A 25,847-nucleotide genomic window follows, 5' to 3' on the forward strand; every position below is an offset into this window, starting at 1 on the left:
GCAAATATCTATTTCATGCCTTAAAATGCATTTCGATTGTTTTGTTTTTTATCATTGTCATAGGAATGATTTTGAAGACCTTTTTGACATTGTAATCACAAACGCCCTCAAACCAGGTTTCTTCTCTCAGCCACCAGATCAAAGACCTTTCCGAACACTTGGTAAGCTTGAATAATATTTAAACATTTAAGCCACTTTGATAAACAAGAGCAGATTGAGCAGATTGCAAATAACATACAGCAGTACCTCAGTTCTCGAACATAATCCGTTCTGGAAGACCGTTTGACTTCTGAAACATTCAAAAACCAAGGCGCAAAGGGCTGCAAGTTCAATGGAGAAAATTGAAAAACACGCAACGGAAACCATTTGACTTCCGAGGCATGTTCAAAAATGGAAGCATCTACTTCCAGGCTTTTGGCATTTGGCTTCCAAAACATTCGGCTTCCAAGACGCTCGAAAACCGAGGTACCACTGTATTTAATTGCATAAAAATAAATAAATTCAAGCCTTACCGGCAGAATATTCCAAATCAGGCTTCCTCAGCCTCGGCCCTCCATATGTTTTGAGACTACAATTCCCAGCACCCCTGACCACTGGTTCTGCTAGCTAGGGATCATGGGAGTTGTATGCCAAAAACATCTGGAGGGCCAAGGTTGAAGAAGCCTGTTCCAAATCATAGGCACCATCACTAAAGGGACTCTGTGTCAGGTATGTTGTGGTGTTATGAACAGAATGGTGTTGGTATACTCTGGTGACTTCAAGCCATTTTGCGCAACACACGAAAACAAACTCTGGTGAGTGTGCTTTCAAGAGGGAAATGCAGCCCATCACTGTTCTATGATGAGTGTCACTATATGATATATGTGTTTGCAAATGCATTCTCGTTGCCTTAAGCAGTTTTTTTCTGTACATCTTGATGTGCACCTCCAAAAATGAAATGTATGAAGAGCCCCTGGAAATATAAATAATTGCCCTAACCCTAACCCCACTTATCTGGAAATAAGCCCCATTGAATTCAGTAGCACTTAGATATGGTTACGATTGCACTGTATTTTGAAGAAGATGACTGGCATTTTAAAGGAAAGTAGGATCAGTGCTCCCCAATGAATCATTTTTTTCCTAATTTTGTTGAAATTACCTGAGAATGCAATCAGAGTTGGAAACAACTCTCATAGCAAGCTGTCCACTTCACTTTGCTTCACTATGCGTTTTAAATCAGGTACACTGCTGTACTTTTCTACTAAGCCAGGGGTAGGCAACATGGCGCCCTCCATGGTTGCACTACAACTCCAATCAGCCCTGTGAATAGTCAAGAACAAAGGCATTTGTAGTCTAACAGCACCTGGAGAACACCGTGTTGGCTACCCCTGCACAAATAAATATTTATTGGGGTTTCCTTACATGGGTTTAAGTGCCATTCTCTGAAACACCCTCAACAAATGACATGACACTTTTGCAGAGAAAGTTTTCATTTCACATGCTTTCCCTCTTAGACTCTCTATCTTTTAATAACCTTTTAACCGTTGTCATAAAACAATAGATAAATAGAAAACAATTGGCAAGTGGAAAACCACATAAATATTAGGTAAATGGAAAACCAAGAAATAAGATACTAAAATAAATGTCTTAAGTTTGGAATCTGATATGCCCCGTGGTTGTTAAAAGCTGCTATTTACTAGGACTGTGTACAAAGGACAGGGATCTAGTTTCTGTGAGATTTAGCAGCCAGTGAAGGAGCTATTGTCATGCACAAATCTGTGCTTAATATCATCCTGACATTGTGACTGGTATAGGGACAGACATGTCAATTTCAGTTTCTCTTTCCCCCATCTTTTTCCTATCTTAAATTCAGTTCTCCATACTTCTGCAGCAATTAGCAAATGTTTTTGTATATTATGTTCACAATGTATGTGTTTTCGTGTGCAATGGTTGGAGAAATGAGAAGAGCTGATTTCAAAGGATAACTAGCTGTGGTTTTGGTTCACATATTGGTTTGACATAAGTGTGAATTAGGTAGCTTCTTACTAAAAGGGAAGCAAAATCTTATTTCTCCCCACATCCCCATACTAAAGGTAAAGGTACCCCAGAGTGTTGGTCCAGTCACGGACGACTCTGGGGTTGTGGAATTCATCTCGCTCTATAGGCCAAGGGAGCCGACGTTCATCCACAGACAGCTTCTGGGTCATTTGGCCAGCATGACTAAGCCGCTCCTGACGAACCAGAGCAGCGCACAGAAACGCCATTTACCTTCCCGCCGGAACGGTACCTATTTATCTACTTGCACTTTGATGTGCTTTCTAACTGCTAGGTGGACAGGAGCTGGGATTGAGCAACGGGAGCTCACCCTGTCACAGGGATTCGAACCGCCAACCTTCCGATTGGCAAGCCCTAGGCTCTGTGGTTTAGACCACAGCGCCACCTGCATCCCTCCTATACTGGTATGAAGTAATTTCATATAGCCTGTATGGAGTTCAAGCTTGATAGGATTCTAGGAATCTAGAAATAAATGGTCCTGGATTTAATTTACATACAGCCCCTTCAAGGTGGGGATTTATTGTGGGACAAGAATACAGACATGATACAGGCTCCTTTTCTCAGAGATGATACATTTCCTTCTCTTAGAGACACAGATGGGAGGGTTAAATACCATCAGCCTAAGCACAATTTTCCCAATCAAATTAGAAGCACCTCTCCTGGAAGCTGCATTAAAGGATTGGGCTTTTTTTATCATCATATCAATCACAGATTTCCCAGAGTGACATGTAGTTTTGCTGTTATAAACAGATGGTAATAAGCATTTCAATCAGCCACTTGTATTTGCTTTAGGTTTTTCCCCATAGAGGAAACAGTATCTGGAATAGGCGTGTAATTTTAGATCAGGAAAATTGTAGAGTTAAATGCCTCCAGGTTCTCTGTGCTTCCCTGGACGCTGGTGTGCATTTAATGACGAAAAAGCAGGAAAATCACAGATTTCCAGGCTTAGCATGTAGTATGACCCTAATTTTCTACTAGAGAGAGATTACTCTAGGGCAGGGAAGTAGGTTTATCATGTGTATAAGAAGAAATCAGCATTTTTCCTCTCTCCCTGTCTTGGCCACATTCACACCACGGTGCACTGATCATTATGCAGAATGGGTTCCCTATGTGTGCATTTCACAGATGCAACTGATTGTGCTCCTCTCCTGGGGAAAATTTATTCTTAAGTTTCTTGTGGGCCAAGATCCCTGGGAAGAGAGCAGCAGCTAGATGAGGGCATGGAAGGCGCACAAACAGCCACAGTGCTATGGTGTCCGCAGGAGGAGGGGAAGGTAGGAAAGTATGAGAGTGCCATTGAGAGCCATTCCTTTATGCAAAGGCTCACCACATGGAAGATGGGGGTGATCAAGAAGGGATCTTGTCTTGGGTATTTATCTTATTATTAGCCATTTATTTTTGTATGTCTCTCTGTGTGTGCGTGGCAACAGGAAATTGGGGAGATGAAAACCCTTGATACAGAGTACTAGTCTGAGCTGAAGTTCACTGAGAGTTGTTTATCTAACTCCAAATATCCCATAATGAACCAGAGAGACTTCAAATATGGTGATTGATCAGGTTCGGAGCATAGGCAAAACAATACATTGCATAAAACTACCCAAAGTAGTTTTATGGGCTATAAGTCTACCCTACACAACATTCTAAATATCTAGACTTCCCATTTCTGTAGACCCTAGCAGGCAGCTACATCAGGTTTATTGAGTCTCTGGAAAGGTGCCATACATACTGTGTGGGTCACATTTGGTTTAGCGGGTTATGGTTGTACAAAATTCCTATCAAGTAAAAAGCAGTGCAAAAAAAATAAGTAGATCACTGTGTGTAGAGTTCCCTTTTTTCTTTTCTTTTTTTTGAATTCCCCTAGCATTCCCCCTCATACCCTAGGGGATTACTTCTGAATTGGGAAGTGAATCTGAGAGGAAGTAAACACTATATCTGGTGTGTTTTTTCTGCCTTTCAAAGACTGAAAAATTACCAAAGAGCAACAGCAGAACAGCCAGAGTAATTTCTTTTCGCCAGGAACAGAGTTTCCTTTGTTTGTTGAAAATGAGTAGAGAAATTGGTCACAAACTATTGTTAGCTGTATAATAGCAGATTTCTTCTGTAAACTTTAGAACTACAGACAGTGTGTGTGTCCCCCATTTACATGCATTCCACTCATGTGTGATCGCATTTACATGTGTCACTGTGAAATATGTAAATAAATGATTTGAACCAAGAAATGCAGACAAAACAGCACAAAGAGAACTGGAGAGTGGGGGGAAACAGCTTGCACCACCACTCCAAGTACAGTGGTACCTCGGGTTACAGACGCTTTAGGTTACAGACTCCACTAAACCAGAAATAGTACCTTGGGTTAAGAACTTTGCTTCAGGATGGGAACAGAAATCGCGTGGCGACAGAGGGAGACCCCATTAGCTAAAGTGGTACCTCAGGTTCAGAACAGTTTCAGACCTCTGGACAGACAGAACAGACCTCTGGAACGAATTAAGTTCTTAACCCGAGGTACCACTGTATATCACTGCCCCAACTCCCTTTTTTTTTAAAAGAAATATTTATTGAAGTTTTACAAAAACATAAATACAAGAACACATAATAAAAGAAAAAAGAAAAATAAAGATACAACATATAAAAGCACAGAAAAAATAAGAAAAATTAAAAACAATTCCATTTTTCATAACTTAAAACTCATTAGCTTGTTTCTTTGACCTCCTCACACCTCCCCTTCTTGTATTCCCATTTAAATAATCAAATCAGCAAATCCTTATCCTCTTTCATTTATCTTAACTCTATATCTTAACATTTTATAACTCTGTATTTTCATCCATTATCAATTCATTTTTGCGTATTCTTATTAACTTTGTTGCTAATACCACTTATTTCCAATCCAACATCATTTTAACATTCATTAATTTTACAATGTTTCTGCAAATAATCTTTAAATTTCTTCCAATCTTCTTCCACCAACTCTTCTCCCAGGTCTCGGATTCTGCCAGTCATTCCCGCCAATTCCATAAAGTCCATCACTTTCATCTGCCATCCTTCCAGGGTGGGTAGATCTTGAGTCTTCCAATACTTTGCAATAAGTATTCTTGCTGCTGTTGTAAAGAACGTTCTATCCTTCTTTGGCACCAATTGGCCGACTATGCCCAGGAGAAAGGCCTCTGGCTTCTTCAGAAAGGTATATTTAAATACCTTTTTCATTTCATTATAGATCATCTCCCAGAAAGCCTTAATCTTTGGGCACGTCCACCAAAGGTGAAAGAATGTACCTTCATTCTCTTTACATTTCCAACATTTGTTATCGGGCAGATGATATATTTTTGCAAGCTTGACTGGTGTCATGTACCATCTATATATCATTTTCATAATATTCTCTCTCAAGGCATTACATGCCGTAAATTTCATACCGGTGGTCCACAACTGTTCCCAGTCAGCAAACATAATGTTATGACCAATGTCTTGTGCCCATTTAATCATAGCAGATTTAACCGTTTCATCCTGCGGATTCCATTTTAACAGCAAGTTATACATTCTTGAAAGTATCTTAGTTTTGGGATCTAACAGTTCTGTTTCCAATTTTGATTTTTCCACCTGGAAGCCAATTTTTTTTATCCAAGTTATAGGCCTCTCTTATTTGATAATAATGCAGCCAATCTCGCACTTTATCTTTTAATTTCTCAAAACTCTGCAATTTCAATTTGTCTCCATCTTGTTCCAATATTTCCCAATATTTCGGCCATTTGGCCTCCATATTGAGCTTTTTCTGAGCCTTGGCTTCCATTGGTGACAACCACCTTGGGGCACTACCCCAACTCCCTAACTCTCCTTGTCTTTCTTCTTCCTGGCCAGTGGAGATGTCGCGTGGAGGGTGCTCCATTCCTCTTGCCGTCCCTCCCTTCCTTGCTCATTCATATCAGTTTTGTTCCTTGGGCAGGATCCGAGAGTCCATCCACCCTCCTATCAGCCTTGCCCTCTCTCTCATCGCCCCACAAGCAGGCAGCAACATTATTTACTCAGTGGGGGGGGGGGGAGAGAGAAACGAGATAAAAGGAAACAGTCTCCAGCATCTTCCAAGATGAACAGGGAGAGAGCCTAGAGGCTCTGCTCTAGCACTGGGCACAAGGAGCCACCTGGCCACCAACACACTAACCCCAAGCTCAACTTTCCAGTCACCAGGGGCAGACAGGGTACATACGAAGAAGAGTGCATTGTCACCCAGGGAAGGCAGGCGGATGGATGAGATCTGTCAAGAGAGAGCTGCTTCCCAGCCTCTCTCAATAGCACCCTCCCTACTTTATGTGATTTCACCTATATGCATGAAGTCTGGGAACGTAAACCTCGTATAAGTGGGTGGAACACCTGAACACATATGGGATACTGCCTTTTGATTCATAGTGGCTGACAGAGGTTTAGTCCAGAAGTGAAAACTTTGTGATGATTAGGGTTGTAGTTCAGAAACATCTGAAGGGCCAGAGTTTAGCAACCCCTGCTATAAAACAATACAAATCTATTTAAATTAACTTGCAATCTAACATCAAGTTGGTTTAGAAATAAGCTGCACTACTTCCCTTTTTTGTGAGGTGAGAAGATTAGCTTGTTTACCTCTCAATCCAACACAAGCAATGGGGAATTCATTCATCATTCCCAACAAATATTTTGGTTAAATGTACAGGATGACTTAAAAAGTTAGGGAAATGACTGCTGTAATGCATAAACCATTTCAAGTGTTGGGTGACTAGACGTCAGAATTGGAACTGTTGCTGAAATTCATTAAGTTGGACACTGGACTCAATGCTTCGATAAGACGCCTCAGATTTCTTCTTTTGCTTTTGTTTAGATTCAGGCAGCAAATGCTAAAGGTCAAAAACCTCAGAATGCATGACAGTTCATTTTCATGTTTGACACTTGTTTCATCAGTTTTTCCTTGTAGAGTTGGTCACCAGTATAGGATTAGTGTAAATTCTGATGCACTTGGCCTTGTGCTTTCCCCCTCAAAGTACCAATATTTTTCTAGAGAGCCAGTGTGGTGTAGTGGTCAAGAGTGGTAGACTCGTAATCTGGGGAACCGGGTTCGCATCTCCGCTCCTCCACATGCAGCTGCTGGGTGACCCTGGGCTAGTCACACTTCTTTGAAGTCTCTCAGCCTCACTCACCTCACAGTGTTTGTTGTGGGGGAGGAAGGGAAAGGAGAATGTTAGCCACTTTGAGACTCCTTCGGTAGTGATAAAGCGGGATATCAAATCCAAACTCTTCTTCTTCTTCTTCTCTCTCTAAGTTGATTCTTCATAATATTTAACTGATTATTCATAAGTAGGGATAGGGCCATCATAATTTACAGAGTCTTCCATTTGGTATTAGAGCTCCTTCACACTTCTTACATGGATATCATTGCTATGTAGGAAATTGTATCTGTATTTTGCACACACTTGTATACAATGAAATCAGCCATGTTTATTTCTGACTGATTGACTGATGAGTAATTTCTGTGATTCATTTTTCTATAAACTACCAGAAGTGGTGTACAAATATGAAATGTAGCATAATGGTGAACACTCAATTTGATAAAATTAAATCCAGAAGACAATGAAGTTAAGAAGCCATTGGAAAAGGCTCTCCACTCAGTCATTCCAGGAATTACATTAGAAAACTAGTTCTCTTCCAGAAGGTTAAATATAGCATTTAAAGAGAATTATACAAAACTTAACAGTATTATACATATCTAAGGCTAACTAATATGTTTAGAATAGTACCAGTATGTATTGGAGCACTATGGTAGAAGCAGCTGATTTTTTTCTGCACATTTTTGTGGAACTGTTGTACTATAGAGACATTCTGAACAAATATAAATATGAAACTTATTCAGTTAATTTGTATCATTACAGACACGTGGAGCGTTGTAATCTGTAGTATGGTAATGGCTGAAAAAATAATGGCTTCTCTGAAGTGGAAAAAACAAAAACTACCATTGATAGCATTATGCAATGCTCATGAATAAAGGACAGCTACTGTTCATAAACGTTTAGGAAAGGAAAATGCTATGCAATTATTTATAGCTCTCAGATCTCCCATTCCTGCATACCTGCTTGCCTGTCAACTTTTCAGCATGGTTGGAAACCTCAGTTGGTCTGTGGGTTTCCACAGAAAAAAGGATATATGCACATATGATAAGGGACATAAAGCATACTTGCAAATGTCATACATGGCAATATCTGTGAAGGAATTCATTTTGTGTGTAGCATTCCTGAATGACTACTTTGTCCGATCCAAAATTGTACTCAGGAGAGTGATTGGTGTAGGTGAGTAAATATCCTTGGGAGCAAGCCATTACAAGAGTTGTTAAAGAACCATCCTCAACCCATAGACCCTAGATCAAAGTAGAGCAGCAGTAGCTTATCAGTGTCTTGTCTTGATATTGAAAAGAAGCTTTACTGCAGCACTTGAGCTCTTAGTGTCAATGCATTAAATATATAATTCATTCTGTCAGGGACTTGAATTCACTTAGTTAGATTAATGCAAAGATTGGTTAGGTTTAACGAGAAAAAAGTTACTGTTTATTTATTGAAAACCTTTAAGGCAGTTGAGTAAAGTCATTCTCAGGAATTTTATTGGCATGCTTTAAGTAATCTGAACAGATAGAAAATGCTGGGAATTTGGAGCAGTCATTCCAGGCCTGATCCTCTGCACTGTAGCGGTGCAGCCCTATTTTTGCACAATAGCACAGGAAGTGATCGGACCATGACAAGGGAGGAGCTTGCACATGTTGCTGCATGGCAAATTTCTGTCTGTTGGAATTATCAGATGACTCTAACAACCATGTAGGACGATAGTCATGAGTAGCCTCTGACCATTTGCTTAGGGCTACTCCTCTGCAGCAGCGTGGAAATCCATGCAGTAATAACACTGCTGAGGGTGGGGTGCTGCTGTAGAGCTGGAGGATTCCTGCGTCAGCCACAAGCACTCGCAGGGGTCAGCAACCTTTTTCAGCCATGGGCCGGTCCACCGTTCCTCAGACCATGTGGTGGGTCGGACTATGTGTGGGGGGGGGGGAGAGAACGAATTCCTATGCCCCACAAATAACCCAGAGATGCATTTTAAATAAAAGGACACATTCTACTCATGCAAAAACATGCTGATTCCCAGACCACCCTTGAGAAGGCAATTGGGCCTCATCCGGCCCCCGGGCCTTAGGTTGCCTACCCCAGCACTAGAGAGTGCCCTGGCCACCTCAGATATCTTGACATGAGAGGGCTGTGAGTGAACCAAGCTGGTTGGGGTAAGAGTGGTGGGTGAAAAAATGTGACAGCATTGGGCTTGGACAGGAGTGATGTCACTGTTGAGCCTGGCAATGAGGGCAACACCGATAGGCCAGGGAGGAGTGAGAAGCAGCCACAGCATCACAGAAGCAAATGAGTTCAGGTGCAGGAATCAGTGGGTAGAGTCAGGGCTCAGGAGGGAAGTTGGCTCCTCGGCACAACCCATTGAGCCCCCTGGGAAAGCTGGGAGAGGGACAAATGAAGGCAATTAGGACATTTCCAGTAGCAGGCTGGGCTTTTTCTAGCCACCAGCATGTTCCCAGGATTTGCAAGGCTGAGAAGCATCTGCAAGGGAGTATGTTGTGGACAAAGTGTACAGGGTGTATAGGGAACTGAGCTTGCTGATAAAACCCCTTTTCAATTTTTCTGGTCTCTGTTCTAGTTCCTTTCTTTTCAGGGGTTGAGGAATTTACTCTCATCATTTGCCAGCCTTCCATATTCTATTGCACAATGCACTCTTTTTAGCTTCATTTTGTTCCAGCTTATTTTTATTTTGCTATTTATTTAGTTATTAATTTTTTATACTGCCCTTCATCCAAGGATCACAGGGCCGTTTAAAATATGAAAACACAAACATACATAACATAGTAACAAACAAAAACAATAACTTTTCACACACACAGTTTAAAAGGCCATAAATTGTTTGATGTTAAAAAGCAATCCTGAAGATGTAAGTTCCTATGCTTAGTAACAAATAATTGGTTTTTAAAATTAGAAGCCATATAATTCTGGTGGACTATTGTTTGTCAACCTCCAAAGTAATAAGGAAAACTGACCTCTGGGTGGGTCACTGAGTATCCATCTGTAGAACTTGAAAAGGCAGCTGCTTTACATTTTTGTATTATATTCAGGGCCTAAGATCCCCATTCAGAAATCTAAACACTGAAAGTACTGGGCAAAGCTTCCACCGTAAAGACACAGGGAACCTGCCCATCTGCTCTGCTTTGATATTAAATGCTGCATTTGGCATTAAAGCGATATGGAAGCTATGCAAAATCCATTTCAAAGGAAGCCAGTGCTGCTTCCTCCAGAGAGTAGACAGACATAATATTCCTTTTGTTGAGGGTTGAAAAGGTTTTCAGCGCATCCGGCCAAATGCACCTAAAATAAATGTTCCACTGCGGGAATAATGGACTTCCCAGTTGAAGATGCTGCACTATCAAATATCCATTTTAATAAATTTCAGGATTTGTTTAGAAATCAGATTACGTTAGTGTTAGTAACAAAGTGTACTGTGTTAATGAATGAATGTGAACTCTTCAGCAGCTCCAATTCTAGTGCCACATACACCTAACACTTTCAAACCTTTTAGTACCCTAGGGCAACCTAATTATATCTATATCTATCTATTTATCTATCATCTCTCTATCTCTCTATATATCTCTATTGAGAAGGAAATCAGATCAGGGCTCTGTGGAAAGCAGTTTATTCCTTTCCCCCATGCCATAAGCCCAACTTAAAAAACCCTTTCCAGAACTGCTATTTGCTATTGAAGGAAATTACTAATAGGGCCATGGGAAATAGCTGGTTTGGGGGATGCAATTTTTATATGGTCATAAGAACATAGCATGGGGAGAGTTTATCCACACACACACACACACACACACTTGCACTGCAGTCTTGATACTTGATTCCCATGCCTGCTCTTTTGCCTGTGTTTTGTTTTCAATACACTTTAAATGTATCCATTCATTTAGCATAATGTATCACTTGCCCTAGGTTTGTTGCTCTGTCGTATGTGATACTATCCTTAGCAAATCCTTGGCGTGTTTATCTAAGTGCAGAATAGTTATGTGACTGGGAAGGTAGCTAATGACATCATCTGCTTCCTACCAAAGTGGTTGGCAATGGGAATGTTGTGTCAAAATGAACAGATTTAGTAGTATGCTGAAAAATATGCTAAAGATTTGCCAGTCAGCCCAAACTGCATATTATAGAAGTACGGCAGGAAATGAGTATTTATGTTGCTGTTGTTGTTTTTAAAAACCCTAATGGATATGGAAAATAATGTATGTGAGGTGATAGTGAGGACACATTCTTTCACTAAAAAAAATTTAAAAATTATGAGGACAAAATTTGATAAGGATAGCATTTGGGAAGTACTTTTTTTTAAAAAAAGAAGCAAGTCTTCCCCCCTGCTTTCCTTATTGCAGTTTACTGTAAATATTAGATGATGTGTCATAGTTCCTAAAACACAATTACATCATTTTTACAGCTAGTAGTGGGATTTGTGAAACAGGACTTGGAGCAATTAATGAGAGAACTAAAAATGAAGGGTTTTGCGTACTACATTCCTTGCAGATTCAAGCTTGGCAGCGACTGCCAAAAAGCTTCCTTTAGACATAGTTTCCATGCAGCTATGCATGCTGGTTTTCATTAAAAGCTTCACTGTTCATTTGTGTGTTCTTTGAAAAAAAGAAGCTCAGGTTGTTGGGTTGTTTTTTTTACTAGGGTTAGTCCTTAAAATAAACTGTTTTTCACAGGAAACACATTCTGCTTTTTATTACCATTAATATCAAGTCAGTTATTTTAAGCATGTTATAATTAGTTCTAAGACTTTCTGGTGATTAATGTAACCCGTAAGACAGAGAGAGCATCATATTTCGGCAATGATCTAAGTATAGGGATTAGGAAAGGTTAAACTGTTGCCTATAACTCACAGTGGTTGTCTTCTATACTAGTCTACTGAGGAACAACGCCGAACTGATTTTGACTGAACCCACAGTTAACCTGTAGTGTGTAGACTGACTATATACTAAAGGCTAGGTCCATGCTCCTGTGTTGGACTGGTTTAGTGTGGTTTGTGAGCTGCTAAAGAATTAATAATAATAATAATAATAATAATAATAATAATAATAATAATAGTTCAGACTAAAATAAGTTTGTAAAATGTGAGAAAGAATTCATTCTGCAAAGCAAGGTAGCTAAATTTTTAATCTGTTGAGTGATATTCATACCATTGGGTTGGATCCAGGCTTAATAATGCCTAGAGTAGACCCACTGTACTCATGATTCAACCCTTATTCTAGATCAGGCATCCCCAAACTCGGGCCTCCAGCTGTTTTGGGACTACAACTCCCATCATCCCTAGCTAACAGGACTAGTGGTCAGGGATGATGGGAATTGTAGTCCCCAAACATCTGGAGAGCCGAGTTTGGGGTTGCCTGTTCTAGATTCAACTGTCATATTCAATTAGTCATCCAAGCTATGTGAAAAGAGGAAGTTACTATTAAATCCATTCAGTTTCACATCTTCATTGACAGCCACACTTTGAGCTTCATTTCGGTATGGGATGTGGAACCTGTGGCCCTCCAGATACTGTTTGATTCCCAACTCTTATCAGCCCTATCCAGCACTGCCAATGGTCAGGGATGATGTGAATTGTTGTCTAGTCTGGAAGGCCACAAGGTTCTACAACCCTTGTTTTCACATTCATACATAGTGTTAACCATAGTTAAAGAAGGTAGGCATTATGTTAAGCATTATGTCTGCACAGGGCCACAAAGTTTACACAAAATAGTTTTCTTTTTCTGCCTTTCTCCCCTGTGGATGTGCCCACGCAAAGTTGTCAGTGCATACATGGGTAGCTTTTTCCGGGTACCAGCTTGTGCTCCTTTGTAGAAACTTGAGCTATTTCAGTTTTATGCCTCTGAAATCTACCTCATGTTTCCTAGCAACTCTAGCAGGTGGTACTTGATGGCATGTATTTGAGCTGTGTGCTGCCCCCGCCCCTCAAATGCTACTTCCCTGTGCACCATGAGTTCTGTTAACCATATGTCTGTTGTGGGCATGTGCATGGGTATTTGTTTACCTGTGGACATGCATCTTTTTTAAAAAAAAAGTTTTTATTCTTTCGAAATACAAGTTTTTCAACATACCAGACTTGCACAAAATACTGGTGAGGAAGAGGAGGAGGAGGAGGAGGAGGAGGAGGAGGAGGAAGAAGAAGAAGAAGAAGAAGAAGAAGAAGAAGAAGAAGAAGAAGAAGAAGAAGAAGATACTGTTTGCTACATTTTATAGGGCTGAAATATATTGCTGTATTTCTTTGGGCATAAATTTAGTGCTTTTACATCCTGTTGATTTCACTTGGAAATGTTCCTTTTCCACCAGGCCTTTGGCTGATTAATATTCTACAGCCTTTTAAATGTGTCTGTGGGAAGGGGAGGTTATTGTTTTGCTGCATCGTTTCATTTTATTTATTTTCATGTTTTTATCCTGTATTTTATAATGTGAACCGCACTATGTTATGATAAAGGGTGGTATATAAATCTAATAAATAAAATAAAAAACTAAAAACTAAACTAAAATAATTTATTATTTGTACCCCGCCCATCTGGCTGGGTTTCCCCAGCCACTCTGGGTGGCTTCCAACAAAGATTAAAATACATTAAAATGTCACACATTAAAACTTCCCTAAAGAGGGCTGCCTTCAGATGTCTTCTAAATGTCAGGTAGTTGTTTATCGCTTTGACATCTGATGGGAGGGCATTCCACAGGGCGGATACCACTACCGAGAAGGCCCTCTGCCTGGTTCCCTGTAGCTTTGCTTCTCGCAGTGAGGGAAACGCTAGAAGGTCCTCGGTGCTGGAACTCAGTGTCCGGGCAGAATGATGCAGGTGGAAACGCTCCTTTAGGTATACTGGGCCGAGGCCATTTAGGGCTTTAAAGGTCAGCACCAACACTTTGAATTGTGCTTGGAAACGTTATGTGGTCTCGGCGGCCACTCCCAGTCAACAGTCTAGCTGCCGCATTCTGGATTAGTTGTAGTTTCGGGTCACCTTCAAAGGTAGCCCCACATAGAGCGCATTACAGTAGTCCAAGCAAGAGATAACTAGAGCATGCACCACTCTGGCGAGACAGTCCGCGGGCAGGTAGGGTACCAGATGCGTACCAGATGGAGCTGATAAACAGCTGCCCTGGACACAGAATTGACCTGTGCCTCCATGGACAGCTGGAAGTCCAAAATGACTCCCAGGCTGCGCACCTGGTCCTTCAGGGGCACAGTTATCCCATTCAGGACCAGAGAGTCCTCTACACCAGCTCGCCCCCTGTCCCCCCAAGAACAGTACTTCTGTCTTGTCAGGATTCAACCTCAGTCCGTTAGCCTCAATCCATTAACCACCAGCCAGAAGAAGAAGAAGAAGAAGAAGAAGAAGAAGAAGAAGAAGGAGTCTGCAGGCCAGAAAACATAAAGGCTGTAATGCGTGTGCATGAATGCGGGTATTAGTTCACCTGTGCATGAACATCTTTAATTCTCTTTTTGAAATATCTACAAGATTTGCACATAAGAGCAGTCAAAAGTTTCTGGTGCCAGTATTCTAAAAGTCCTAGGTTGTATAGAAACTAATGAATATAACTGTGGGCTTTTACAGATGGTCACTGTGATTTGGCATGGGCAGGAGGACAAATCAGCATTTTTAGGAATTGTTTTATTATAAAACCTTTGAAGAAACTGCATATAATAACATTCTATTTTTATGGACATGCCATCCTTTTGAAATATGAGGTTTATCTGTCTGCTCTGCTATCTTAACAATATAACAACATAACAATAGCAAGGCAACAATTGTCTTTCTTATTAACTTTGTTGAACTTTGTTGTTTCCTACAACAAAGTGTTTTAAAATAGAATTATATTAATAGATCAAAGAAGAACCATCAGGAAGGAACCAATGCTTTTGAACCAAACTAAGAAATAAACCAAGAAATGATGAGTTAAGAATAACACAACTTTCTTTGTCCGTATTGCTGATGATTTGCTAATGCGAAAAAGCACAAAAGGAAAAGAGTCTTTCTGCATGAATAAAAGACAATAAAGCATCTGTTCTAACTTTGAATTTCCTTTCTTTTTGTCCAAGTTATGAAACATCTCAAATAAATATTTTGTCTACAAGTAATCTTTTATCATTAAAAAAAAATGCTACTGTGTAAATGAATTCTTAGTTGAACCCACTTTTGGCTGCTCTTGTGAAAGCATTAACACAGACCACATGTTGGAAACCTGGCATGCCCCTGAAGGGAATTGAAACCATTTCATTTTTTCTTCCTTGTACACAGTGTAAATGTGTACATAGCGGAACATGTGAAAGTGCTTGTGAAGCAGATTGTTAAGACAAGAAGGGAGATCATCTACCTATTGCCTGGTGGAATGGATTCTGTGCCAGGGTATGCTTCGTGTGAATAAGAACTTGATAGTGCATTCCTACATATGTATATGCAGAAATTGCTCCCAGTTAATTCCTTGAGATTTACTTCTAGGCAGATGTGTATACGATTGCAGCCTGAATTTGTGCTTTTAGTTTAGCGTTTGTATTGCTAAGCCAGAAGCATAGGAAGTAGTCTGACAAAAGCTGAAACACATGATTCCCCACCTAGAGTACAACTGTGCAGTTTATAGAACCTGCACAGATCCCTCATCTGCCAAATAGCTTCAATATTCTTGGCTCCATATCTGACACATCTCAGGCCTGTTCTATGGATGTGCTCTTGGGAGAGCATCTACCTACAGACTTATATTGTAAAATACACAATACAAAAATGAGGCTGCCACTCACGGCAAGTTGCAGCTTGCAGCATTGTTACCTGAAAAAATAAAGTGTTTGGAAGCATTCTTAACATGAATGGTTTCTAGTCATGTGTATCTGTTAGCTCCACAGAGTGGCCTACCTTATAATTTTGTCATTATAACGAGCAGATAGCATCTGAGTGATAATTCTCTATTGATGCATTGTTTAAACCTGGTGCCCCTTTGGGGTGAGCTATGTGAAGCTGCAGCATGTGGGAAGAAGGGCCCTTATTGTCCTAGTAGGCCGCTACTTGATTCTTCCCCTCCAGCCAATCTTTTAGTTCCTCCTGGCGTGGCTCCATGGGTCTCTCTCCATTGCCTGTTAGTCTGCACATCTGCCCTCCAGGCTCTCTGACTGCCCTGCTGCCTTCCCATTCTGCCCTTCTCTTTATCCCCACATCTTGTCAGTCCTTTCCCTCTAGTCCATTTTGCCACTGCTTTGACTAACTGGACATGATCCTGCTATGACTTAGCTAGTCCTTCCATTGCTCCAACCTGGCAATAGTCCCAGTCGTGCTATTGGCTTTCATCTTTTTCTCTTTACGTGTGCACTTGCTGTAACCCAGTATTAACCTCTTGCATGATGTTTCGTAAAGGACAAAATACAAATAACTACCATGTAGAGTTTATCCTCTTTCAAAAAAGAAAGAAAGAAAGAAAAACTATTGGTTCCTCCATTGACCAATCTACATGTAACATCACAAGCTTCTGCATGAGCCGTTTACATTTTTGGAAAACACCATCATATAGCAGTCCTTATTTTGTTTTCAATGAAGAATTTTTAAAAAGGCAATGGCTCAAGCAGAACGAAGGGACTCTCTGAGATAAATTGCACAAACAGTCAAGTTGTTGAGGTTGTGGGCAGTGGCGAGGCTACCTGCTCTGGCACCGGGAGTGGCGTACATCCAGGGGAGTGGCTGGCGCATGCTCCCCGGGGGCATGGCGCGCGTAGGAGGGGTGTTCAGCAAGCGGTGCATGTCCCAGAGTGTGAGTGGCGAGTGTCCCGGGGTGTGCGGCAAGCGCCAAGTGTCCTGGGGGGCAGGGGCAGCCGCGGTTTCACCCTCCCAGGATGATACCTGGGGTGGGCCGCTCCCCTCGCCCCCACCTTCATCCTCCAGTGGTTGTTGGTGACTCTCAACAATGGGAAGCAATGAGGAAAGGCATTGTATTGGTTACGATGTAGAAATCACTCAGTAACAGTCCCAAAGCTATGCCTGGTCAACATTTCTCTGTAGCAGTAGTTCCAGAAGAGTGGTTGGTTTCATTGTGTCTTTGCTAAAACGGGTAAATTTGCTTTGTTCCTTCAGAGAATGACGAGGAACAAGAGGCCCTCTTATCCTTGGAAAAACCTGGCTGGTACTCCCAAGGTAATGCAACCCATTTGTATGAGTTGCTGAAGAAGATGACTGGCAAACTAGAACCAAAGGTATTTAGAAAAACGAAGATTAAGTAAAATAACAGGCCATCGTTTTGTGCAGCTGCTTTCTCAACATCAGCCTGAATTCAGTGTATTAGTGCAACGGATCAACTTTTCAGAGGCAGCAGAGTTAATAACTTACAACAGTGGTAGCAGTGTAATATATGAAGAAAATTTTACCATAGATCTTGACTCTGCCATAGATTATCAGGCTTTATTATAAATATTAGTGCTAACTAGCAATACAGCAATATTTGTGGCCAGGTAAAAAACAACCCAGAGACATGTGTGACATTCAACTTAAATAACCTTTGAAAACAAGCTTGCTTTTTTTCCCTTATGAGTGAAACTGGGGAATGTTTTATATCAAACCTTTAAACTTTGGTGGGCCAAAGAAAATTGCCTTTCAGACTGCATGCTGACCATCTGCAAGATTAGCTGGTAGCATGATGTGACAATTAACAGTGTTTGTTCTTTATTCTGTATTTTTCTTGGACTTTAATTGCATAAAATCTCTACAAAGGGCATGTAAAGAGGAAAACCTTGGATTGATGTGACTCGTTTTTTCCAATAAAAGTTCACATATAAGCTTCCCTTATCCTAATTTAGTGACTAATTTCCCTCTGCCTGATGCTCCAGAAATGCCAGTAGCCATTGCCAAACTCTCCTGTCCCATGTAGAGGCCACCTCATAACAATCTACTGTAGTTTTGTGGTGGGAATGGGAGGAGGGTGGAGAGAAATATCTATTGCACTTCAATGCCTTTTATTTGGCTGTTTTGGAACTCTTTTGTGCTTCGTTGTGCCTTTTCACTGCATGCAGAATGCAACTGTCTTGCTGCTTCACTTTCAGGTTGTTTACTTTGGGGACAGCATGCACTCAGATATTTTCTCAGCCCATCACTATAGTAACTGGGAGACTGTCCTCATCTTAGAGGAGCTTCAAGGGGACCCTGCTATGGCGCCTACAGAGACAGAGTCTGAACCCTTGGAGAAGAAAGGAAAGTATGAGGTAAGGATGCTAAATATCCAGGTTCCATGTAATCCCAGTCCCACCTATATTAAATTCAAAACATCATAACTTTATGATCTGTGCATGCATTCAGATATAAGTACAGCAGAATTCTGTGACAATACTAAACTTAGGTAGGTAGCCGTGTTGGTCTTATGCAGTCGAAATAATTTTAATTTTTTTAAAAAAATAAAAATAAAAATAGCCTAGTAGCACCTTAGAGACCAACTCAGTTTGTTCTTCATGCATTGCACTCATTTCACACGCTAGCAAGGTTATGCTTAAAATTCTACAAGGAAGGCTCAAGCAGTATGTGGATCGAGAACTCCCAGAAGTGCAAGCTGGATTTAGAAGAGGCAGAAGAACCAGAGACCAAATTGCAAACATGCGCTGGATTATGGAGGAAGCTAGAGAGTTCCAGAAAGACATCTACTTCTGCTTCATTGACTATGCAAAAGCCTTTGACTGTGTCGACCACAGCAAACTATGGCAAGTTCTTAAAGAAATGGGAGTGCCTGATCACCTCATCTGTCTCCTGAGAAATCTCTATGTTGGACAAGAAGCTACAGTTAGAACTGGATATGGAACAACTGATTGGTTCAAAATTGGGAAAGGAGTATGACAAGGCTGTATAGTGTCTCCCTGCTTATTTAACTTATATGCAGAATTCATCATGTGAAAGGCTGGGCTGGATGAATCCCTAGCCAGAATTAAGATTGCCGGAAGAAATATCAACAACCTCAGATATGCAAATGACACAACCTTGATGGCAGAAAGTGAGGAGGAATTAAAGAACCTTTTAATGAGGGTGAAAGAGGAGAGCGCAAAATATGGTTTGAAGCTCAACATCAAAAAAACAAAGGTCATGGCTACTGGTCCCATCACCTTCTGGCAAATAGAAGGGGAAGAAATGGAGGCAGTGAGAGATTTTACTTTCTTGGGCTCCATGATCACTGTAGATGGTGACAGCAGCCACGAAATTAAAAGACGCCTGCTTCTTGGGAGAAAAGCAAAGACAAACCTAGACAGCATCTTAAAAAGCAGAGACATCACCTTGCCAACAAAGGTCCATATAGTAAAAGCTATGGTTTCCCCAGTAGTGATGTACGGAAGTGAGAACTGGACCATAAAGAAAGGTGATCGCTGAAGAATTGATGCTTTTGAATTATGGTGCTGGAGGAGACTTTTGAGAGTCCCATGGACTGCAAGAAGATCAAACCTATCCTTAAGGAAATCAGCCCTGAGTGCTCACTGGGACGACAGATCGTGAAGCTGAGGCTCCAATAATTTGGCCACCTCGTGAGAAGAGAAGATTCCCTGGAAAAGACCCTGATGTTGGGAAAGATGGAGGGCACAAGGAGAAGGGGACGACAGAGGACAAGATGGTTGGACAGTGTTCGTGAAGCTACCAGCATGAGTTTGACCAAATTGCGGGAGGCATTGGAAGACAGGAGTGCCTGGCGTGCCCTGGTCCATGGGGTCACGAAGAGTCGGACACGACTAAACGACTAAACAACAACAACAACAAGGTGCTACTAGACTTTTATTTTTTTAGTATTAAACTTCTTATCTAGAAATACTTTGAAGACTAATTCAGCAAGATTAGTTGTGACACAATGTCAATAGGAATGTGCCTAAAAATGCACATTCCAAAGCACATCCCACTTAAAACAACGCAATGCATGTTGGTGGTGTCTGTGTTCAGTTGTGCTTTCATACGTGTTTGGATATGCATCAGATTTATGCATTTTACATACATATCTCCTTATCTCCTTTAGCTGAAAACCCATGTTTCAGCTCACAAACATTTATTTGGCCAGAAATGATAACCCCCAGTACAAATTACTACTTTCCCCATTTTCTTTGTTTTTGTCGATCACTGCTACATTTATAGTTGTATTAATCTTCACCAAGAAAAGAATCCCGTTGTTTTCCCTCTTGATCGTTATTAAATCTGTCAATATATTCACCTTCACTGGGTGCACAATCCACCAGGAAATTCTATTAGAGAAGCTGTATGGCAATTAACTAGAAACGAAGTATCTGTGGGGTCCCTTTGGGGACGGAAGGCACTCTGATCCAGTAGAGTGTTTCATCAGCAGAACAGGAGGAGAGGTGATTTTCGCCATTCCCCTTCTCCCGGCAGGTCAACATGCCTCCCTTCAAATCTGCTCCAGAGGATTGTGGGACACCTTGGAACAGCATGAGAGGGAGAGGGGGTGTGGATAAAAATGAGAAACAGCTTCCATTATGCTGATGGAAGCCTTTTGCCAGCAGAGGGCCACTGCTGGAAAGAACCCTGGAGTTTTCATTTCAATGGAATTTGTGCATAACAATTCCCTGGAGGGCCGCCAAGAAGTTGCCATCATTAATTTGAAGTATGAGCAGAAAAACAATGTTCTTCATTAGGAACACAGGAAGCTTATATCAAGATAGACCCTTAGCCCATTTAGCTCAGTATTGTCCACACTGACCAGCAGTAGCTCTCCTGGGAGTCAGGAAGGAGTTTCTCCCAGGCATACCAGGAGAGACGAAGGATTAAATTTAGGCCTTTGTGCATGTGAAGCTGATACACTTCGTCTGAGCAACAGTCGTCACCCAGTATGGAATGTTGCGTTGACCATACTTGCAAGCACAAATAAGCACTAATCAGAATAATAGAATTGTAGATTTGGGACATCAAGGGTCACCTAGTTCAACTCCCGGCAATGCACAAATCTTTTGCCCAACATGGGGATCGAAACCATGACCCAGTACATATGCCCCTATATAGTGACAGTAAAATTCAAAGGAAACCATTTAAAAAAGTTTTAATGTTGTTGATCTGTTACAAGAATCTTAATGATTTAAGGTGCAAAGGGCATGAATAAGGAGACAGTGTGGTTCCTACTCATCCATTAATTTTACTGAATGGCCTTGAGTCTATTCCCTTGACCTTGGTTCTTCATCTATAAGTTAGGGATAATTACATACCTCATCTTATATTACAATAAACAAAATAAAAGATTATGAAGCTCTTGATACATTGAAAGTGCTACTAAATTGTGAGTGATGGTAATAATACTATTAATAATAATAACACTATTTGCCTTTTGTGTCATGCAGGTTTTTTTTGTTTTTGAATAGCGTAGAATAGCACATCAAAGTCAGAAGAGGGAGGAAATGTGTTGAAATGGCAGTTTCCTTCCTGTGTTTGGCAAAGCCAAGGAAAAAGACAAATACACCCTTTAAAAAAGAAATTTATTCCCCAGCTGTACACTGCAACAGAAACCCCACAAAAATCAAAATAAGAGGTTCTTCATGTAGGTCAGGCTGCTAACACTTTTTAAAAACCGCACGTGTATTCATATTTTTAGAATACTCAGAACAAAAGTTCCCAGGGAGAGGGGTTTTCTCCTGTGCCTTCATGAGGGTGTTGGTGGTTGCTTCTAACCAAACAAAGGGAGGGGTGGCAGTTTTAGGAATGTGCTCCAAGGGAATTAGTTTGGTGTCCATTTCCTGGATTTTGCACTCTAATCTCTGTCCTGCATGGTCTGTCCTTAAAGACCTTTAGTTCAGCCAGGCAGCTTCTGTAATTACCCCAGAGGCTTGTGTTGAATTCCTATATCTACCACCAGTGACAGCAAGCAAGCAGAGGAGAAGCCAATTGGGTTGATCAAAGGGTTCTAAGCTGAATGGGGCTAGGATAGGTCAGGGATGTTAGTTCATTATACTCCTTTTCACATGAAAAGCAGCCCATAACAGTTACATCCCTGCAAGGGAATATACCAATTAGCAAGACCAATTAGCAAAGGGATTTCCTTTTGTCTCCTATACACAGTTTTAGGGTTATTTTAAAATTATCCCAATCAGCCTCCCCTGTTTAATCTTGAGTGAGGGAAGTACAAAAATAAGCCAGTGGAAGTGTCAGGCAGAAACAGCTGGTGTCGCATTTGATTATGATGCTCCCAATTTTCATTTACTTAAAATATTAATATCTCGCCGTTCAGAGTAACTTACTTTGAGGCAACTTCTAATGCAATATTGACATACAACTGAAACTCTAATAACCAGTCATTAATAAGACAAACAAGCAAAAAACCACTAAAATGTAACCAAATGCAACAACAAAAGCAGACCACGAATTACACACCCACACATATTTTTAGAAGAAAGCCACCCCCCCCCCAAAAGTGAAATGTTGGTCTTTACAGATGCATGCAGTGTGATGGTCTGGCAGAATCCAGTTTGCAAATAGCTCCAAAGCTGTAGGGGTTCAGTAGCAGGGCGGGGGGACCCTTTGCCTCATAGCCACCAATGCTGTTCGACTTTATGATATAGCTTGATCTGCCTGAAGCCTAAAATTTTATAACTGCCTCAGTACTCTCACCTTGATGTGTATGACTAGACTCCCTGCACGTATTTCTGCACTTCGCTCACAATTTGCTAACCTAGAAAGATGTGAAGTAGGTAAATAGATTAACTACTGTCTGGAAGGTCCAGTGAGGGCTGTGGTAAGTTCCATGTGTGCAGGAACTTCTCTTCTACGAAAAAACTCTGACCATGGAACCCTTTCCATTATAGAAGGGAACAGAATGCTCTCCTGCATGGAAGGTGTGGGTGGTGCTAAGCCGTATCAGTAATCATTTTACAGAAACTACTGGTTCAAATACATTCTGTGAGCTTTCAGTTTCCAAGGTGGGGAACCCTGTTCAACCTGAAGGCCACATTTTCATGGCAACTTTTCAAGAGTCACATGCTGGTGGAGAGGCAAAAACGGGTGGAACAATAGGTGTGACTCTTACCTTTGTCCAACATGCTACACACTAGCCATGCAAGAGTCAGGGGTTTCTACACCCACACCTGCAAGCTTGGGGATTTAGCCAAAACAAAGTAAATCATCCCCATGGTGATTTCTTTTCTTTTCTTTTAAATTTCCTTGGGTGTTCAGAGAACCAAAGAATTACTACCACGAATATTTATTAGTTGGATTGCATTCCTTTAGCTCAAGGGCTTATGCCTTTGTAATTTGGAGCATTTCTTGTAGCTTCTGCACCAAAGTTGGCAACCACTTCATTTCAGAACGATTTTATACAGAAATTCCATGCATGTATGCATTAGAGCACATGTGGGACTTGAATTTATATCCATGTTTGTTTATGTTTCAGGGACACCATCCAAAAGCTCTTCCTTCTGTTTCTAAACAGTGGGGTTCTTTCTTTGTGGATACCATTTCAGGAAAAGAAGATACAGAGGAAACTTTAGTAACTACGTGGTCCTGCAAATGTGTTAGTGCTTACAGCACCATCACAATCCCAAGTATTGAAGCAATAGCAGGTAAGAATGAATAATCTTGAGAGTTATTTCCAATACTTAAAGGTACCCCCAACCGTTAAGTCCAGTCGTGGACGACTCTGGGGTTGCATGCTCATCTCGCTCTGTAGGCTGAGGGAGGCAGCGTTTGTCTGCAGACAACTTCCGGGTCCTGTGGCCAGCATGACAAAGCCACTTCTGGCAAACCAGCGCAGCGCACAGAAACACCGTTTACCTTCCCACTGGAGCGGTACCTATTTATCTACCGTATTTTTCGCACCATAGGACGCACCGGACAATAGGACGCACCTTGTTTTAGAGGGGGGAGAACAAGGGAAAAAAATTCTTCCGCTCTCTGCCCAGCGCCCCTTCAGCGAAGTGGCAGGAGGCGCTGCACAGAGAGGGGGAGAATTTTCCCCCTCTTGTTTTCCCGCTCTAAAACAAGGTGCCGTTTAAGGTGCGTTCAGACGGCTACCTTGGAAGCCTGGAGAGCGAGAGGGGTTGGTGCACACTGACCCCTCTCGCTCTCCAGGCTTCAGGTTCCTTTCGACCTGCTCTTTGGGGCTGGCGGGGGGAAGCCTACCACCAGCCCCAAAGAGCAGGTCAGGGAGCAGTGGAAAGGCGCAGCGGAGAGGCTGCTGCCATAGTCACGCGTCACTTCTCCAGCTGGGAGAGGGTCGCGGGGGGCTGCCTTAGCCCTGCGCGCGCTCTCCCGGCTGGAGAGGCGACGCGTGGCTATGGAGGCTCCTGCCATAGCCGCGCGTCGCCTCTCCAGCCGGGAGAGGGTCGCGGGGGGCTGCCTTAGCTCCACGCGCGCTCTCCCGGCTGGAGAGGCGACGCGCGGCTATGGAGGCTCCTGCCATAGCCGCGCGTCGCCTCTTCAGCCGGGAGAGGGTCGCGGGGCTATGGCGTCTTCGCTCCATGGGACGCACACACATTTCCCCTTCATTTTTTAAGGGGAAAAGGTGCGTCCTATAGAGCGAAAAATACGGTGCTTGCACTTTGACGTGCTTTCGAACTGCTAGGCTGGCAGGAGCAGGGACCAAGCAACAGGAGCTCACTCCATCACAGGGATTCAAACCGCCGACCTTCTGATTGGGCAAGCCCTAGGCTCTGTGGTTTAGACCACAGCGCCAGTTGCTGCAATAGTATAGACCAACAATGATTCTTTCCCCTTTTGAAGAAGAGCTTATAAAAAAAATAAGGTGTAGATAAGGTCTTTTTCTTTTTTAAAAAAATGTTAAAGTGACTTCCAAAAGGAAGGACCACCAGCAGTAGAAAATAAAAACATTTTATTTTAATTTACTTCACTTCCAAATTAGAGCTGTTTGCATTCATGTCATGTAGCTTAGATGATATCCCATATTTTGAGAGTCTTCTTCTTTTTCCTGTGCAATAAAATCAAATCCAGGATAAGACTTCTTAAGTTTAGAAATCAAATTTTGTTCAAACCTAGAAACATAATAAGTCCTGGTTGTCTTCATGATAACTTACCAAACAATCCTGACCATGCTTACTCAGAAGTAGCACTGCAATCTAAGCCCCCTTTCTGCTGGGCACAACAACATAAGAGTAGCCCTGTTGAATCAGCTGAGTGGCCCATCTAGTCACAGTGGCCACCCAAGGAACTTCTGCCAAGGCCCCAAACTGAACCCCTATGTTGCTTTTCCAGCTTGTAAGAAATAGATTGTAAAGGGATGCTGGTTCAAGAGCTGCCAAAAGAGGAACTGCCTCCAACACACATGAGCTCTTTACCCTGCTAGTTTTATTTGCAAACAACCTCCAAGCTGTTGCTGTTGTTTAACTCAGAGAAATGTGAAAAGCATTTCGATGTTCAGTAAGCACAAGAGGCTGGAGCTGGGCCCCCTTCTGTCTACTGAAAAACTTGCAAACCATTAAAACAGATTAATATCACAAGCTGTTCTGTCAAAATTGAATACCCAGAAACAAAACGGTGGTTAGTCAGACATTCAAGGAAGTAACTCATCAGATAATTATAATCTAATCCAAATGGAAGAGATAACCCAGAAATGTAAATCCTTTATGAGATGTACTTGGAGCTCCATAGAATATTAAGACCAAGTAATCTCTCTAATCTCCTCAAATAAGAAGGGTTTCTTCGCAAATAAATGTAGCCAAAGACAAAAGCATATTATTCCCCCCCCCCAAGAAATGTCCAGACAAATGCTGTCTCAGATTGACCAATAATAACAAAA

General features: G+C 41.6%; 1 protein-coding gene across 3 annotated transcripts in view; it reads left to right on the forward strand.

Annotated features, from left to right (window-relative positions):
- The window catches only part of NT5DC1 (5'-nucleotidase domain containing 1), a 100,538-nt gene that overhangs the window by 69,221 nt on the left and 5,470 nt on the right, over nucleotides 1-25,847 (forward strand). For all 3 annotated transcript variants that reach the window (XM_053381722.1, XM_053381721.1, XM_053381723.1), the window contains 4 exons: nucleotides 64-161; nucleotides 17,219-17,337; nucleotides 18,181-18,339; nucleotides 23,487-23,655. In XM_053381722.1, coding sequence (XP_053237697.1) covers nucleotides 64-161; nucleotides 17,219-17,337; nucleotides 18,181-18,339; nucleotides 23,487-23,655 — 545 coding nt within the window. The remainder of the gene's footprint in view (nucleotides 1-63; nucleotides 162-17,218; nucleotides 17,338-18,180; nucleotides 18,340-23,486; nucleotides 23,656-25,847) is intronic.

This window comes from Podarcis raffonei, chromosome 3 (assembly GCF_027172205.1).
Source record: "Podarcis raffonei isolate rPodRaf1 chromosome 3, rPodRaf1.pri, whole genome shotgun sequence".
NCBI lineage: Eukaryota > Metazoa > Chordata > Lepidosauria > Squamata > Lacertidae > Podarcis > Podarcis raffonei.